General features: G+C 38.1%; 2 protein-coding genes and 1 long non-coding RNA gene across 4 annotated transcripts; 1 reads left to right on the top strand and 2 right to left on the bottom strand.

Annotated features, from left to right (window-relative positions):
• Window positions 1-1,165: 1,165 nt before the first annotated feature.
• Window positions 1,166-3,491, top strand: LOC138191198 (uncharacterized). The gene is made up of 3 exons (XR_011177537.1): window positions 1,166-1,767; window positions 2,505-2,804; window positions 3,366-3,491. It is a non-coding gene; the product is annotated as an uncharacterized lncRNA (long non-coding RNA).
• LOC124222557 (zinc finger protein 512B) lies at window positions 1,640-11,033 on the bottom strand. 2 transcript variants are annotated; one of them, XM_046633690.2, is made up of 3 exons: window positions 6,466-6,964; window positions 5,212-5,497; window positions 1,640-3,852 (listed from the first exon to the last, which is right to left on the bottom strand). In XM_046633690.2, the coding sequence occupies exons 1-3, from the start codon at window positions 6,478-6,480 to the stop codon at window positions 3,395-3,397; spliced, it is 759 nt and encodes a 252-aa protein (XP_046489646.1). In that variant the 5' UTR covers window positions 6,481-6,964; the 3' UTR covers window positions 1,640-3,394. The 2 variants fall into 2 exon arrangements, with proteins under 2 accessions (XP_046489646.1, XP_046489642.1); XM_046633686.2 differs by lacking the exon at window positions 6,466-6,964 and adding an exon at window positions 10,656-11,033 and having other exon boundaries at window positions 2,796-3,852.
• A 178-nt stretch (window positions 11,034-11,211) lies between these two features.
• On the bottom strand, window positions 11,212-17,066 carry Elp1 (elongator complex protein 1). The gene is made up of 12 exons (XM_046633672.2): window positions 16,301-17,066; window positions 15,802-16,230; window positions 15,220-15,714; window positions 14,918-15,135; window positions 14,422-14,828; window positions 13,160-14,303; window positions 12,832-13,025; window positions 12,415-12,679; window positions 12,137-12,273; window positions 11,892-12,046; window positions 11,660-11,723; window positions 11,212-11,546 (listed from the first exon to the last, which is right to left on the bottom strand). Exons 1-12 carry the CDS (start codon window positions 16,751-16,753, stop codon window positions 11,455-11,457), a joined length of 4,053 nt encoding a protein of 1,350 aa, XP_046489628.1. The 5' UTR covers window positions 16,754-17,066; the 3' UTR covers window positions 11,212-11,454.
• Window positions 17,067-17,081: the final 15 nt, after the last annotated feature.

The following is a 17,081-nucleotide window of genomic DNA, read 5'->3' as shown; positions in this document are numbered from 1 at the left end:
TATACGATAAGGGACTTGTCCACCTAATGGTTACGAATAAATCGCACACGCGAGGAAGGTGAGAAAAGGGGACGAGAGAGTAAGACGAAAGTGTTTCCCTTGGCTCTCAGTGACCCGTGAGCTCCGTAATGCGGACAAGCCGCTTGGGCCCCGACCAAGAGTCCGCGGAAGCCTACGAGGGATAATCCTAGGACGTGGTAATGCGGTCTCGACATCTTCCAGCGGAAGAACCGGATGGAAGAATGTAGAGGCACACGCAAAAAGCGAGCCAGACGCGAGGTATTAAGGAAGTTTTAACGGTGTTACGTGGCTAGTCAAAATTACGTTGCATCACGTTATTGTGAAAGCTTCGTATATTTACTTTATAATATATACTTTCAAGATCTGTCACGCATAAAATACATTTTTTTTTCTGTTTTGAATTTATAGACGAAAAGTAACTTTAATACAGCAATTTCATGTTTTACGTATGTGATGCGTTGTTGCCACGTCACAACCTCTTATGACCCGCACAGCTGGATACAACCTCAGACATGTATACATTATTTTTACATAATTCGCTTCTACTGCCAAAAAATATTTCAACGAAATATCAATGCCACTTTGTTACAAATTTAATCGATGACTTCAATTCTCGTGGCCATTCCTCCGTGAGAATACGTGTGAAATGAGCGAAGACATATTTGCTGGTATCTCATAAACAATCCCGTGAAGCGATACAAAATTTTGAATTGAAATTGAATTGAAATACGTAAATATATTGAATTGCCAAATTTTATCGGAAACTGAATGTTAATTCTCGTATGTTTAGAACTCCCTTAACGCGATCGGACGCTTGCGCGAGCGAAGCTGTGCTGTTACCCAAGATCTTTCATTTCAAACGCAATTGAACGAAGGAAGCCGAGCTTCGCAGCCAAGAAGGAATCGCCGATGATCTTTTTACAGCTCTAAAATTTTCACTAGCGGGAGCTTTGTTTGATACTTCTTCGGTATACTTTTAAAAAAATGGAAGAGTTGTAGCAGCACGTTGAATAATATTCAAGTTTTCGAATTTCATAGTAAAAATTTCTAATCCATTACTATTTTGGTACTCTGCCCTTCTTGACGCAAAATTTTTGAACCGATAATAGAAGCATGATTTCAAAAATTGGTTTATTTTTCAATCGCACTTATCATGCGTAGTTTTATATGCACCGTGGATAATAAGTAAAGAGCTGGATCCTGTTTGTAATAGTTCCGGATCGTCAAGATCAAGGTGAAATAGCATAATAAAGAATTCAAAAATTTTTAACACGACTCTGAGCCAGTGGCTAGAATATATTGAAAGCCAAAATTCGTAAACATTTCGAGACTGGAAAAGGGACGTAAACTATAAGAAGAATATTATCTATATTATCATTATTCGTGTGCGACGTGCGGAAGGGTCGCTGCGAATTTCGCTCGACGGAGACAAACTTGTCCGACGTACCGCTCGGTTCAGACTCCGAGTCGCGAGTGACGGTGCTCGCTTCTGCGCCGCTCGAGCTCCCGCGATCGGCGCGCGGTTCCCGCCGCTGCGCATGCGCAGTACTTCTAGACGCTCGCAACCCGGTACCTCCAGACACGACGACGGTAGTCGCGAAGAAAAAGCTGCAGAATTGTTTCCAATTATGTTTTCTGATAGCGAAATGGCAAAAAAAATTCGCAATGCGTAAAGACAAGATCGGTTGTGTATTCACAGTATTCAATAATTAATAAATATTCGACCTAGAGGCTATGCGACTGATCGTAAGTTTTCTTCGATTCTATACCAATAAGATTCTATAATAACATAACAGGGACAGTTGCCCCGGTTTTTTTTTTATAAACATAAAACAGCAATTGTTCAATTTTTCTTGTTACAAACATGCAAATTATATTTAAACTTACCGGTCTATAATATACATACCTATATACACACAAACACGTATGATTACGAATACTGGATAGATATAAAAATGTAAAATATATTTGTAAATGTTTAAATATATGTACATTGTACACATTGTCAATGAATATTGTATACCAACTTCTGTTCAACTGTGTGTTTAACCGTTGAATCAAATTCAGTCTCTTCCAATTAATAAAGAAAAATTTGTATAACGACGGACATCCAGACATGTACTAACATGTTACGTGAGAATCTTGAAATCGGTGCAACACAAATATTGTAAACTTGATCAATTAAACCGTAATGAAAATTCGGCTTACAAGCTTAGCACGATGTTTCGTACCTACACAATATCTCGGCTGAGGAAACCTTTTCAAATTAAACATCGAGTATATATGTATATATATATTATATATATAAAAATTGTAAGTATCCCTGCACCAACTCAAGGAACGCTGCAAAAGCGTAGTGTATCGAATCAATTCAAGATCGCTACCTATAGTTTGAAATTAGTTTAAAAATCCAATAACACTATAGGTACAAAAGCCAATCTATTAGCGCAAGACCTTGATCAATGAATGACCTACTGTTAAAGCCGCAGTCGATTGATTCTTCAGCGGGTGAAATAAGCTGGTCGAGTCAAAGCGCCTCATCCCTCTAAAGTATTAACCCCGGCTCGGGCCGTCGAGGGTTGTCAACCGTGAGGCGATCGATCATCCCTTCTGATTGCAATACTCCAGCTACACGAAATAAATACCGCGTTGCAGACCAGCTACAATTAACTAGTGGATTACGGAAAGACAAATAGCAACGGATCTACGTGTAGAAGAGAATTAGTGCAGTACGTTTGAACATGGCGATTGAGAGTGAACAACCTTCACCGTCTAGATCAAAGGTGAGGAAAAGAGAATATAAACATTCAAAAAAAAAACTCTGACACTGTTATTTGTGCCAATAATGGTGAACGCGAATGAAACAACATCCCTAATTTGTAATAAGATAATAAATCTGAGAAAATTCGAATAATACGAGCTAAGATATCAACAATTTGAGAAAAAGTTTTAACACTGATACGTCAAAAATAATTAAACTCTGATGTTTTTTATGGGGTTCTTATATTTTTTAACTTATTTTTTAGAATTAAAACCGGATCGAAAACACCAGAGATCAATCGTTTTCAATGCTCTAATTATAAAACCTTTTTTCGAATCGTTGGTACCTCAGTTTCGTTCATACAAATTTGTTCTAAAACATTTTTACTACATAGTGGCGACATTGTTATTCGTGCACCATCATTGATGCGAATAAACGTTTCAACAGATTTTTTCTCTTTTCCTAGTTTCTGATTCATCCAGTCTCATTCATCCTCAATAAAATCATCGGACCCATAGAGCGAGAAGCTGTCTACTTCTAATAATATACCAAAAAAAAACAAAAAAAAACAACAACTTTTCAGGGTAAGAAGGAAAAACACGCTGCAGTAGTCTACCAGCCGTATTGTGCAACCGGTTTCCAATGCTTCGTGTGAATCGCAACGGGAACAGGATACGGTTTCGGTATATGAACCGGAACCGCAACGTGGACCGGATACGGCCTGTCAACATGGACGTATTTCTCGACCGGATAGGGTTTCAGGACGGGAACAGCGAATGGAACGGCTACCGGCCTGTCGACGTGGACAGGATAATGCACCGGCTTCTCAACGTGGACAATCTTCTCGACGTGGACGGGATACGGCCTGGGAACAGGAACGGCGACGGGAACTGCGACTGGCCTGTCGACGTGCACGGGAACCGGAACACCGACGTGTTTCGTCACTGTTTGGATAATCGGGACGCTGACGGCAACCGGCTGAGGAACCGGATGCGCGACTACCGGTGCAGGAGCCGGAAAATTTGGAATCGCCGGAAGTCCCACTGGAGCTGCTATGGGAAGCGGGTGACCTGGAAGAGAATCGAAATATTATAGAAAGTCTTATCTTAGAGGGAATAAGGTGAGAAGTGTAATGTCAATTTTGTAAATTTGAAGTATTTACGAAAGCTGAAATGAATTTGAAAAATTAAATTATTTTAACGTTGTGTTACAATTATACTGAATTTCAGAGACTTCCGTCATATAACGTTGCGAATTTATGCATCGGTACTGCCGAAAATGCATGACTATTGTACGATAACGTTATGGATTTAATCCTCGTATTTTTACGTTTCGTATTCGGGTTTCATTCCTGACGAGTTATGAGAGTTTTGAAATCGTAAAAAATAGGTGCGTTTTTTGACACGAAAAAAAAATAATTGCAACAGTTGTCTAACAGGAATGGTATCGACATAACTAATTAGCTGCTCGCTAAATTTTGTCTAAAGACGAGAGTTTGAAGGATTCATTTTTCCAGTATAGGATAATAGATCTGGCAATATTCCAACGAACGAAGCGTATGTATACAAATCCTCTTTCTAATTAAAATCTGGGATCTCAAGTTGCTTCCACCTATTTGTCGGTATGTATACTTTTGATCAATTATGACCAAACTCACCACGGAGTCGGGTTACTGGAAAAGGTTGGCGAGTTGAAAATCGATACTTTTTCTTAATTTGATTACGCGATACTCGCACTCCGAATATTTTCCTTAAAATACCGCAAATAATACTGAAATTATGACCTTGCATACCGATATGTTGCTTCAAATAATTTTTAAAATGGTTTATTTTGTTAAAAGAACTATTTTTTACGAATTCTCTGGTCGAGATTTTTTTTCACAACAGTCAAATCAATATTGCTATTTGTCTATCAAAATCACAACACCGATACGATCTTCACAAAAAAACTAAATATTCAACAACACCAACGTAATAAAACAAAGTGTCCTTATAGTTGGACTGTGCAAAATAGTTTCCTGAATAATACGAGTAATTTTAGAGAGAAATCGAACAAATATATTATATTTGTAACCATTCCGATGTGATTCGAAACAAAGCATCGATATCCAAGCTTTCGTTGCTAGGTTCGGAATTTTTTATTTCTAAAAATCTAAAGAGATTTTCCTAATATAATATAATAATTTGATAAGTAAGTACTCGATATATGACCAACTTAAAACGATCTGAAATTAATATTTCTTATTTTACTACCAATTTGTTTTTCTTTGATTTGTTAGGGAAATTATCGTAGCTTGAGAATCGTACATTTATTCGACAAATAAAATTGACAAAAACGTATGATCACTTTTGAATCAACAAAAAACAAAAGCTTGCTGTTATAGTTTCTCAAAAAATCCTCCATTTTTCACGCCAATGGTTCTTACTCACCAACGGGACGAGGTACCGGCAAGGGTTGAAAATTCACCGGAACCGGATGTCCCGCGGGTTGAGGCGGGGATGGAGCCGGCTGAAGGATAGGTGCCGGATTTTCGTAGATTGGCGCAGGCTCTGCGGCAGGTGGACCATAAACTGACGCTGGACCACTTTGCTGCGGAAGTCCATATCCCAGCTCGAATACACCTCGTTTTCCGTGTTTTTTCACCCCCTTCCGACTGTGTTTCTCATGTCTTTCCACCCCGGCGACCAAGGTCGCTGTCAAGGTCAGGCACAACACCTGTAGTTTTGCAGAGAGTGAAAGGAAATAATCTGTCATAACTGTTTTCTTCTGACGTGCAATGAGAAATTTTTTTATTCCACATAGTTATACCAAGCAATTATCGCGTAATGGTTACCGTTACTTATTAACGATTCAAACGTTATTGGAATCGCACGAAAACTTGTGGCGAGCAAATATTTACTACATTTTTTAGTAGTAATAAGCATTCTTTCCGGCGAATAATTCATGAACATCAAATCGACGCAATAGTTACAAGAAAATATTGTACGAGTGACTGTATTCGAGAAGAATACAGCGTAAGCTGCACGTACTGTAGTTTTTCTAGTTACAGCTATAGAACTGATTCTCATTTTGTACCCGATGTTGATCTGTTATGATAAGAAACAAAAATAGTTACGGATTTTAGTTACGTAGTAACTTGTACAATAAGACCATTTTTGGTTTTTTTCTCGTCGGTCGGAATTACGTCGGCTCTGAAAGGCCATCAAAGTTAAACCGTTGATCGGATTTTCGACGGTTTTTTTTTTTTTTTATACAAACTTTTCAGAGATTCATGTACAATCGTTAGCACAAATTCACGTTATTAACCTCCAGATTTGCTAACGAGAATAATCCAATAAGTCCTCCCCTGTGGGAAGTTCGTTACTTTCAATTCACATAACTATAAACAAAACGATTTTTACGCGCGTATAAATTTCTTTCGCTTTTTTCCAACGAAATTCTGACAAATATCCCTCACTTCTTCTCGCGATTTTAGTCGTTCCGGTAATACCAAGAGCAGGAAAAACGTTTATATCGATCACAGATCGTGCAGCTTCAGATCAGAGAATTTAAAACTAAAGCACTCCGCAAATCTCCTGCAAGATGCATATAAATTTTTTTTAATTTATAAAATTATACGCTGAGCCAAATGCAGAGAAATTTGTTTTGTTGTTATTTATTTTTTAATTATTTTATTCAATTACCCAAGTAAACTTCATATTTTCTTGAAACAAGCCACACCACCACAGCGTTCGCGGTACGAGAAACAACCGTGAAATGTGATGAGAGTCATTGTTGTCCCCGGTGTATTTATACGGCGGTGAAAATTGTCCGGAAGACACCGACGACCAAATCAATTCGATTCGATTTGATTAACTTTCGCTATTTCTAATCCTGGGTGTCGGCCAAAAGTGCGTTTCTTTTCCGTTACGGTGAACCGCCCACGCGGCGCAACTTCTAATCGCATGTACTATACATATCATAATGCACGATGCACTTACGAATTGCAATGCGAGTTACGACAGCGACTGCAACTCGTTAAGAATGCGAACAAATACTCTCGATTTTCCTGTACAGTTTCTCACACTTTTGCAAGAAAGACAATTAAAGAGGTTGATTGATTAAAAATCGATGCGCTTTATTAATTTTATTCGTCATTATGACCGTCTGACTACAGGATGGTTCATTTTTTCACGTCATAAGTATATTTAACGAAAGTTGCACCGACTGTAAAAAAAAAACGAATTTTTTCCGGAAATCATATAAAGAATTCAAGCACGGAAGTCGCAAGTGATATTGCAAAAATGAAACGCACTAGTTGCACTCGCCTTTGACGCAGACCCGTCGATCAACTTGACGGGGTTTGGAATTAGAAAACGAAAGCAAGGAAAGTTCCTGTATTTCCCTACGCGGAAGGTACCTACGTTCAGGTTTGTCGTATACATTCGCACCCACTTAACGAAGCAGTCATCAAGTTTGCTGCCTGAGACCAGCGCTCTTTATTCCAAACGCAGCAGGTTTCTTTGATCAAGCTTCATATTTTATTTTGGAACATTGAGGGTGAAGAAAACGATGCGCATATTATGTTTGCTTACATCAATGGCGAAGGGCTTTGCATGGTATGTATCGAAGGAGTACTTGGAACAAACACGCGCCGGACGGAATTGTTGTTTTCTTTTAATTTCCTGCGAACCCCTGAGGGAACTTACTTGCAATATACCGAGAAAATTGATGCTGCAGAAAACCGATAACGGATGTGGAACTACGTTATCATTTTAACGAATGAATGATAAATTATTGTACAGTTTCACCGGATGTGAAAGACACCACGTCGCATAATAAACCCGGAAGTAGGTTAGTGGGCGATGAAATACCTCCATGATCGTATAATTAACAGGCGGAATTAGTCAGTCACGTCACTTAGGCTCGTTATTCACTTCGTAGATATTTCTGTACATAAGCTTCGAAAGGCAGTGGAAGATGTATCTAATTTTATCGATCGACAATAAAACAAACGTAGCGTTAATTTCGTCAGATGTGATTTGGTTGACAGGTAAAATGGGAATCTTTCATTATAGGATGGATTAATCGTTAGTCCGAGATAATAATGACAAAGTTTAACTTGGCAGTCCATATGTAATTTTATGAGCTGATTTACAGGTAAGCCTAACCGAAAATCACTTTTTGATGCTCAATAATCAACCGTTCAGGATTAATATGAAAAAGAAAAAAATTCGAATCGGATTAAAAAATAATTAATTAAGAAACCTTTTCTTTGTTTGTCGTTGTCTTAGCCAATAGTGTTATTGGTCAATTTGGTTCGGATTCATTTTTATTGCATAGTCATTCTTTTTTTTTTTTTGTTCACCATATATGATTGGCGCAAATAATAGTGTTGGAATTTTTCGCATGATTGTTTTAGTCTCACTAATTTTTGAATGTGATTGTTTATTTGTTTTACTGCGGGGCCCAATCATTCTAAAATTAATTTGAGAACATTGACACGAAATGATGAGAGCAATTGCTTCAAAAATCCATGCTTTTATTCCATAATCGACGAATAACGAATCCAACCTTTCCGCATCAGTAAAACCATCCATAAATATTAAAACGTTAACTGTCAAACGCACCTTTGATAAATCATTCACGGTGTAGCCAACACGTGTTAAGAAAACACACGTTATTGGGTAAATTAACTATTCAAACCCCGAATGAAAGCTAGAGATGAACTTGACGCGAGGTCACTTAGTATCGACTCGCAATGTAACTGTGAGTAACATTGGGAAGGAAAGCAGTAGATCGATTCATTATCTAGTATAGCTTGCAAAACTAGATCGGAGATTTATCCCACCATTCGATACCCGGCCATGAAGTGGATATCCATTACGGAAATGCAGGATGTCCGTAAAACGCTGTTGGAGAATACGTATACCGCATGTCTTAACCGGTCAATTGGGATCTCTGTAGGAAATGGACCACTCCTTGGCAAATATAAAAGCTACCAATGTCTCCAGCTTGCACAAACCGAACTAGACCGCCGAGCGTCGTATACAATGCTGAAGGTCTTGGTAAGGATTCAGTCGACGATGTCACGATCGGCTTGATCTCGATCATTTTTGATCTGTAAGACTTTGGTCGACTTCTTGACTGCAGACATAAAAAAAAAAAAAAATCAAAAATTTACAATAATGAAATAATAAAAGGATACGTAAATGGGAATTGTTAACGGGAACCGAAAGTTACAACAATTAAGCGTCAGATTCACTTTGATTAAACCCGTATCGATATGTAAAAATCCGTGTCAATCAATGAATTGTGGATTAAGTTACCACCGGCCTGTTTCAGGTACTGAACGTCCTTCTGTATGGCTTCGCCCTAACAGCGGATCCGGAAGAACAGAAGCAACGGAAAAGAGGAATCCTCAACGATGGTTGGGTCGGAATAGGAAACCCATATTCTTACGGGCACGGTCAACCTTGGACAGCAGGTGAAACTCCATGGAAGCCGATAAAAGTACCGTCGATCGGGTTTGACTACCACAAGCAACACTTCGAAGGGTATGAAACGAATTTCGGTATTACCATTTTTCCCTCATTTTTTCACGCTCAAACTTGTCGACTCAAAATCTGGCCACAACGGCTTAAATTTTATGATTCGCATTCAATTGTAGAACGCACAGCTCCTTCGATGAAATTAACACTTTTTGGAAATGAACATATCGGTGGCGGATGTGCTCCTACTTGAAAACGACGGATTTCAGTTTCGCAAAGTTCAATCTCAAAGCAGAGCATATTTTACTTTCGAGAATTGAAGATATTCGCGATATATGAGTTCAACGTATAAGCCGATCCCAAATAATAAATTGACCAAATAAATTGACGAGTAACTAATTGGTGTACGGTAAATCAGAGAATGATTGATGTGATTTGCGTACAACATTCTAACTCATTGCGAGCCAGGTTTTTTTTTTCTAGACACAAACTGAATACAAACAAATGGAAACGGGCAGAATCGATCCCTTAAACCAGATTATTAGTCGGACAATGATTGTACTTACACGAGATTAGAACCGTCGATGAGTTTCTTTATTCTGACTATAATTATTCCTTTCCCAATTAGTCCCGTTGCATAACAGTGAGCTACAACCATAACTGATCATTACTTCGGTACTAATTAGGTGGAACCACAATCATCTACATATCTACAAACCGCACGTGCCGCTTTTGAATGTTCACACAAAGCCGATCCTCAAAACGTATCCAGTCTACATAACGAAACATGTGATACTAGAAAAGCCTGTTCCGGTCCCGCAGCCGGTTTACGTCCGGGAAAAGGTCCCGGTTTACGTAGACAAACCCTACCATGTACCAGTCGAAGTTCCGGTTCCGGTAGAAAAAATTATACACAAACCGGTCGCTGTTCCGGTTCCCGTTCCCCAGGTAAGATCGTCACTTGTACCCGAGCGAACTTAATTAATGAAAATTTAAGAATTTTGGACGCCTAAATGTATGTGCGTCGTTCGTTAGTGGGTGAAGTGTATATGACGTGTGTATAGCACGTTAGTTTCACGGTTTAAATTCACAGCTCGTAGGCTTTCAAGAAAGATGTGATTACGGCCAGACTAGTCTTGCCGTAATTTTGTTTCTCGTAAAAGAGCGCTCGATAACTAGTGATTATTGAAAACAACGGTAAACTCCAAAAAAAATTGCAAGCGTACCGACGGCGGCCATGTTGACTTTGTTTAGCGGTTCGCAAATATTTTTATGTATATAATCTTCACCCGGGCATAAAATTAATTTAGACCACTGACGCCGAACACTTTCACCTAAAGTATCATTTCGGTATCACAGAATCGAAATAACGCATTTCGAGCTAAAGTCTAACTATTATTTACCTTGATCCGCAGGTCGTTCCAGTTCCCGTACCTTTCCCGGTTCATTCTCATTTCCCTCACTCGTCGCACGGTGAATTTCATGGTAATTTTTTCCCACCGTCTCCCTACGGTTTTGATCACGGATACGGGTACGGACACGGACACGGACATGGTCACGGATATGGATATGGTCACGGGCCCCATCACTACGGACATGGCCACGACCACTACGGACATGGTCATGATCACTACGGTCATAGTCATGGAATCGAACACTATGGCCACGATCACTACGGACACGGGCACATTAAAAACCACAAGGGCAAGCGAAGCGAAGAACAGGATTGAGAAATGATAATTACGACTTTGTTATTTGCATGTTCCATAGTTATCTGGTGAGTTAGTATTGCCAGTGGATTCAGAAACGTGCCTTTGTATTATATGATTTTTTTAAACATAAATAAACTATCGAAATATGAAGTGATATAGCAATATTATAATTACCGTTCTACGAGCACCGTTGAACACAATTATTATCATATATCAATCCAAGCTTCGATTTGTGGTATTGTATGGTTATTTATTCCAGAAATTTTATAAATTTAATCATACCACTGTCTTTATGTCGGAAAAGAAAACTTAATATCATCTTTAATAAATTATTCGACTTCTTCTTTGCTGGGTCAGCAAAACTTAATCACTTCGATCCATGATCACTTAAAATCAATTACTGACTCAATAAAAAATCAGCGATTTACACGTTCAGTAGTTCGTTTAGTAATACTCAAACTCCCATTTTTTTAAGAGAACCATTTTTTTTTTAAGTGTTTGATATTGACTTTGGCTTTGATGATATCACTTCGAGTTGCCAGATACTGGGATTTGCTACAGGTGGATACCGCAAATGCGGTTCTGAAACAGTTGAAATCTCCACTAAGCATGTTATCTTCAGCCAAAAATTACTCAAAGAGACGTCACAATTTCAATCAATTATCATTATTGTGTCAACGATTTATTATCCTTACCCAAAGACGGCTCAGGTACGTCTCCTTGTCCAGGTTGAGAACTTTCGAAATTTGTACCCAGTGCCTGTGAATTAAGAAGAGTAACGTTAGAAGATGGCCAAAAAATAATCCTTCAATTGATAATTTTGAAAACTTGATCGTGATAAAAAAAGAAATACCAGGTGCAAGGCAACAGCACTTTTGAAAAATGTAAATAAGTAATTTTCTGGAGGAAAATGATCGAGCCACTTACAGAATCTGTAGAACCATTATGCAGGTAATCAGACCAGATTTCCAGTTTTCCTCTTTCAATTTGATTCAATAATTCTTCCATCGAATTTTGCAACTTTTCTGCACAACCATCGTTATAGAATCGCAGCAATATCCTCATGAGTGAGTTAATCTCCGCTGAAAGAAATCGAATGTAATGGATTGAAGCATTTATTTGTTTTCAAACGATTGCATGATATATTTGAAGGTGATATGACAGTGAATTACCTCTGTCTGCGTAAGTTGTTGTTACGATTCCATGCAATGCACTTATTAGAGCTAAATCTTCGTATATACTGCCTTCACGCAAACTGTGAAGTTTTCGTTCATGTTTTCTCCTGTTTTTACTAGATCGATAACTTTTTCTGTGTATAGAAGTGGAAGAACAATACATCAATCATATTAAACAACATATCTTAATTTTATACAATAAATACGTTTTGAAATACTTGTAACCACGCTAATTATTCCAATTAAACAATTCGCTTAAAAATTTCAATACTTACCCAGATAGTCTAGAAGACTGAGACCCACGGCTTGTCATTGATCCAGCAATGCTACTTGTGTCACTAAACAAATCAGAGTCTCCCATCACAGGGTTGAACTCGTGATCTCCATCACCAACATCTCTTAGTTGCAATTCTTTCAGAGACTTCTCGGCTCTAACAATGCTCAATCGCTCTCTGAACTTGATAAAATCTGTTTGATTTTTAATAATTTTTGAAATCATGTAGTCAGCATGCTCTTGAACACCAGGCTTTATGTGAGTTTCTACAAAAGATTTACAGTATCATTAGATAATTGGGTGCATAAATGCAAATTAAAAGTTTACTTGAAACAATAAAGTATAGTTTTTTATTGTATAGTGTCGTCACTGAACAACCATATTAGGCATAGCTATAAAGTTGTTATTATGTCCTTACCAATTATATCCAGGCGCTCTACTTGATAAGCGATCCTCAATGCTTCGTGCCACAGCTTGCCTTCGCACAAAGTAGCAACAGTGTCTTCGGGTTCGTGCAAATAGTGCATTAAAATAATGGCAGCATCAGCATATTTTCTGGTGTCTTTCAACTGCCTTACTAAATCCTGATATAAACACTGCAAATCTGTAACACTAAAGAAACTGGTGTATTAAATCTCCAGATAGATTGTGCCAGATAAGATGTGTGATTAAAAATTTATGCAATCACATCCTAAGAGTCAACTATTTAGATAATTATATTTGAATGTGTGAGAAGTTATTGTCACCTCAACTCCATTTCCTGTGCAATGACGATAGCTTCACGCCAATCCCCAGCCAACTTAAAAGCATTCAAAGCTTTAACGAGATTATTACTCCGAGTAAACATAATAGCTGCTTCTTGAAATTTTCTCGACGCGATGAGATATTCTCCGTAAATTTCAGCGATTTCTTTGTACTCTTTGCTGTTTGATTTAAACAATTTCAATGCTTTGGAATGTAAATTTTGCGTTTTAATCAAAATTTTACATTCATCAAAACGATCTTTACACTTTGCGATATTATTCAAAGCACTTTCATAACGTTTCAGGTGTACGTCGATAGAAAACCGCATGTAATCGTCATCCAATTGTCGTAAATCATTTAGAAACGGGACGTATTCCTTAGGGTCTTTTTGAGATTTTGCTGCGACGAGCATCACCAAGTCGAAATCATACATTCCAAGGGCAATATCAAACAATGTGTTAACGTCAACTAAGTACAGCAAATATTTCAACGCTTCTTCCGATGAACTGTGCAGCTTCGCTTCAGATTGACTTTCCAACTTTTTAATCGCCTTCACTTTCACCAGAGCTGCTTCCAAATCTTTGACCTCGTGTTTTTTTACCAAGCTAGTAAGAATCGGTAGCAGCAATCTGTCTGCATCAAGTCTTGCCTCCATATGATTTCTCAGAAGTTCACAAACGTGTTCGACCTTATTTTTACTTGGCGAATTTTCTTCACATTTGCCAGAAGAAATTATCAGCTTATCTGTAGAACTAGGTACTTGATTCAATATGTGGTTCTGTTTTGCTTTGCGGGAGTAACAACTCGAGTACATTGTAGAGGTAACATCTTCTTCTTGCAATTCTGATAGAAACAGGCTCAACCAGTTTGGATTTTTTATATCCTCAATAAACTTTTCAGCATTTGCAATAAACAAATCTGGATCATGATCAAATATCAAATTCAAATTAATCCTCTGTTTCCGGATCAAATCAAAAGCAGCATGGTAATTCAACTCATTCAAATATGTACCAATAACGTATAGAGATAGAGCTCTGGGTTGAATACACTCTAAATTTCCACGAGGCATTTGCAATATAGTTCTGGTATCTTTTGGTACAGCCATTATCAATTTTGATCCTCGTTCTACACGCCTCAGACTCAAACCTATAGTGACATCATGTAATGTATTCGATTACACTGTCTGGCATTTATTTTCTATTATCAATGAATGTGATTAAAATGAAACGAATCAATATGATTACAAAATAACGCAATAACGCACCTGAGACCATTTTTTCGTTATCTGTACCTTCTCTTGGTTCAACAGTCAGATCATGTGTTAATAACTTCTGGAATCCATTGCCATCCAGCGCAATGCTTACCAAAACATGTTGGAGTGTGGTTAATAACAAAAATTCCGTATGCACAAAGAAGCTGGTTATATTGTTAGCAATTTCTTTGCCATCAACAAATAAACAGTACTTCTCGCTGAGGCATAAAACAATATGTTTGTCATCAACTTGGATCACCTCCACTTGGTGGCAAGATTCATTAAGAGTTATCCCTGTTGGGTTAACGCCTTTGCCTCTGCTGTATGTTAATATAGAACCCTCGGCAACAATGTAAACTAGGTCTGGATCAGGACTGGAAACAATGTGTTGAATAGCACCTGTAACTGTGTGGACGTCTCTGTAAATAAATATAAAACAAGGATTATAGAAGTGGGTCAAACTGATCTTCAATTTCTGTTCAAACATGTTATTCGATCGAATACACACCGCACAACAAGACGACCATTCTTTTCAGGATTGATACCATCTATATCAATAATGCAGAGTACAGAATTGAGCCCTAGTGGTGCCGTGCACAAAATTGTATCTTCTTTATACCACAAATAGTGATGCATAGAATATGGCACTGATTCTGGAATCGGATTAGGTATTTCCCATTCGATTTTGTAAGTTTTGATATGGCCATATTCCACAAGGTTTGGTACCTAAGCCGAATAGTACAATAAATTACAAGGTCGAAGATCTATTTCGTTCATTTAGGCTATGATAAAATTATGTTGGAAACTGACCTGTTTATAAAATGCCAACTGATTATTATCTAACAGTGTGAATAAAACATTTGAGTTCATCCAGATATCCTTATTTTGAATTTCAGGTGCAAAAACAACTTCGTTAATGGGCTCGTCAATTTGTAGAGCCTGGTGAGCCATAGGTGGCGGCACAACAGCGTCTCTAAAACCTGTCAGAAGTGCTCGATCGCCATCGATAACTCCGACAAGGGCTTTATCAGTTTGGTTTGTGCCTCGACTGTGGCTAACAGTCCAACAAAAAGTGTAGACTAAATATTTTAGCTTTGTTAAAATGAGCAATTTTTTTTCACATCCAGATACTGTACTCCAAGATATATGCAAGAGTGGATTATTCTTCGAGAACAATATAGTCTGCTTCAAGTACCAGTGGTAATTGTTTTCAGTCCACAACTGAACGCGCGTACTACCGTCATTTATATTTAGGCACCAAATTGCTAGGATATCTGAATCCGTGGACCATTGCAAATCCTTTACCTAGAAAGTATAAGGTTTAGCATTGCATTAATTGAATTTATATTTACAATGTGTACGTTGAAAAATTTTCTATTCTTAAATCCTAACCATAATTTCTTTGGGCTCAAATGGTAAAGTGAACTCTCTGTGTTTCAGACCATTTTTTTCAAAGAATGATACAACGTGCTTGTTAGGAAACCTCTGTGTGATTGCGATCAAATTTCCAGATGGTTTCCACGCTAAATTTTCTTCTAGTCCTGAGCTAGGCTCGCTTGTATATTGGAGGACTCCTTCCCTGCTAAACACTTTGAATAATCGAATGTTTGTTTCCTTTGTAAGAAAACTAACGGCAAAGAGCATGCTGTCTCCTCGCCAAGAAACTCGAGGTGGTCCATCGTCTGAGTCGGACTTTTCTATGGATGATGGCTTAGCTTTGGCAGCAGATTTTCCTTCCGAACCATGAAACTGAGTCTCTTTTTTGCCCCACCCGACGGTCACGAATTGTTTCTCTCCAAATGTGGTCGAATTTAAGTCAAACTGAAAAAATGAGAACTGATGTAGAAAAGTTTGAGCTACCGCTAGAAATATAAAAAGAAATGTGGCTTACCTCAGTAATTACATGAAAGCCAGATGTCATTACAATAACGGTATCATTTGCTGTGACAAGTGTGATAATTTCGTGATCAGGGCTTAATTTTATGGCACACAAGCCTTCGTTGATTTGCGCAGAAAATTCCGCCTGTGGATCTGGGAGATCGATCTCGATGGTGAAAAGTCTTCCACAAGAATAGGCCAGATAAATCTGTCGCGTACTGTCACAAAAAGCGAAGCCCACGAGCTTTGAATCGACAACATTTTCATTTCCAACGTGAAAATATTCGAATATGCCAGTGGCGATATGGTAAACGTTGTTGTTTTTGTACACATAAAAACCACCACCGTCGTTATCGAGACAGCAAAGACTCTCTGCTGTTAATGATGTTAGGACTTCGGAATCGAGACTAGCTTCCAAATTTTTGAGTTCTATGTAACTTTGTTGCAACACTCTCAAGTTCTTCATTTCGTTCGTTTAAGTCAAAGAGTATGGGATTAAGTGTGTACGAATGTAAGGTTAGGTTTCAAAACAATCTCCTTCTTCGTTTCCTCTCTAATTATCCTTTTCTACTAATCTTTTATCACTGAAAAATAACTAACAAATACCAATATTTCTTCCTTTGTTTCACGCACTATGAGAGCCCCCAAATCATTTTAAAACCCACAACACGTGTTTGAGAACACGTTACAAAATGAAACAACGAGGTTAAATGCATACGCCGTTAGCATTGGTAATTTCATGGTACTGCTGTTCACAGCTGCTGTCTGCTGCGATTCGCGAAACAGTTGCCGGC

This window comes from Neodiprion pinetum, chromosome 6 (assembly GCF_021155775.2).
Source record: "Neodiprion pinetum isolate iyNeoPine1 chromosome 6, iyNeoPine1.2, whole genome shotgun sequence".
In the NCBI taxonomy this organism is placed as follows: Eukaryota; Metazoa; Arthropoda; class Insecta; order Hymenoptera; family Diprionidae; genus Neodiprion; species Neodiprion pinetum.
The sequence above is the reverse complement of the archived record's forward strand: the minus strand, read 5'-3'. Positions and strand labels throughout refer to the sequence as shown.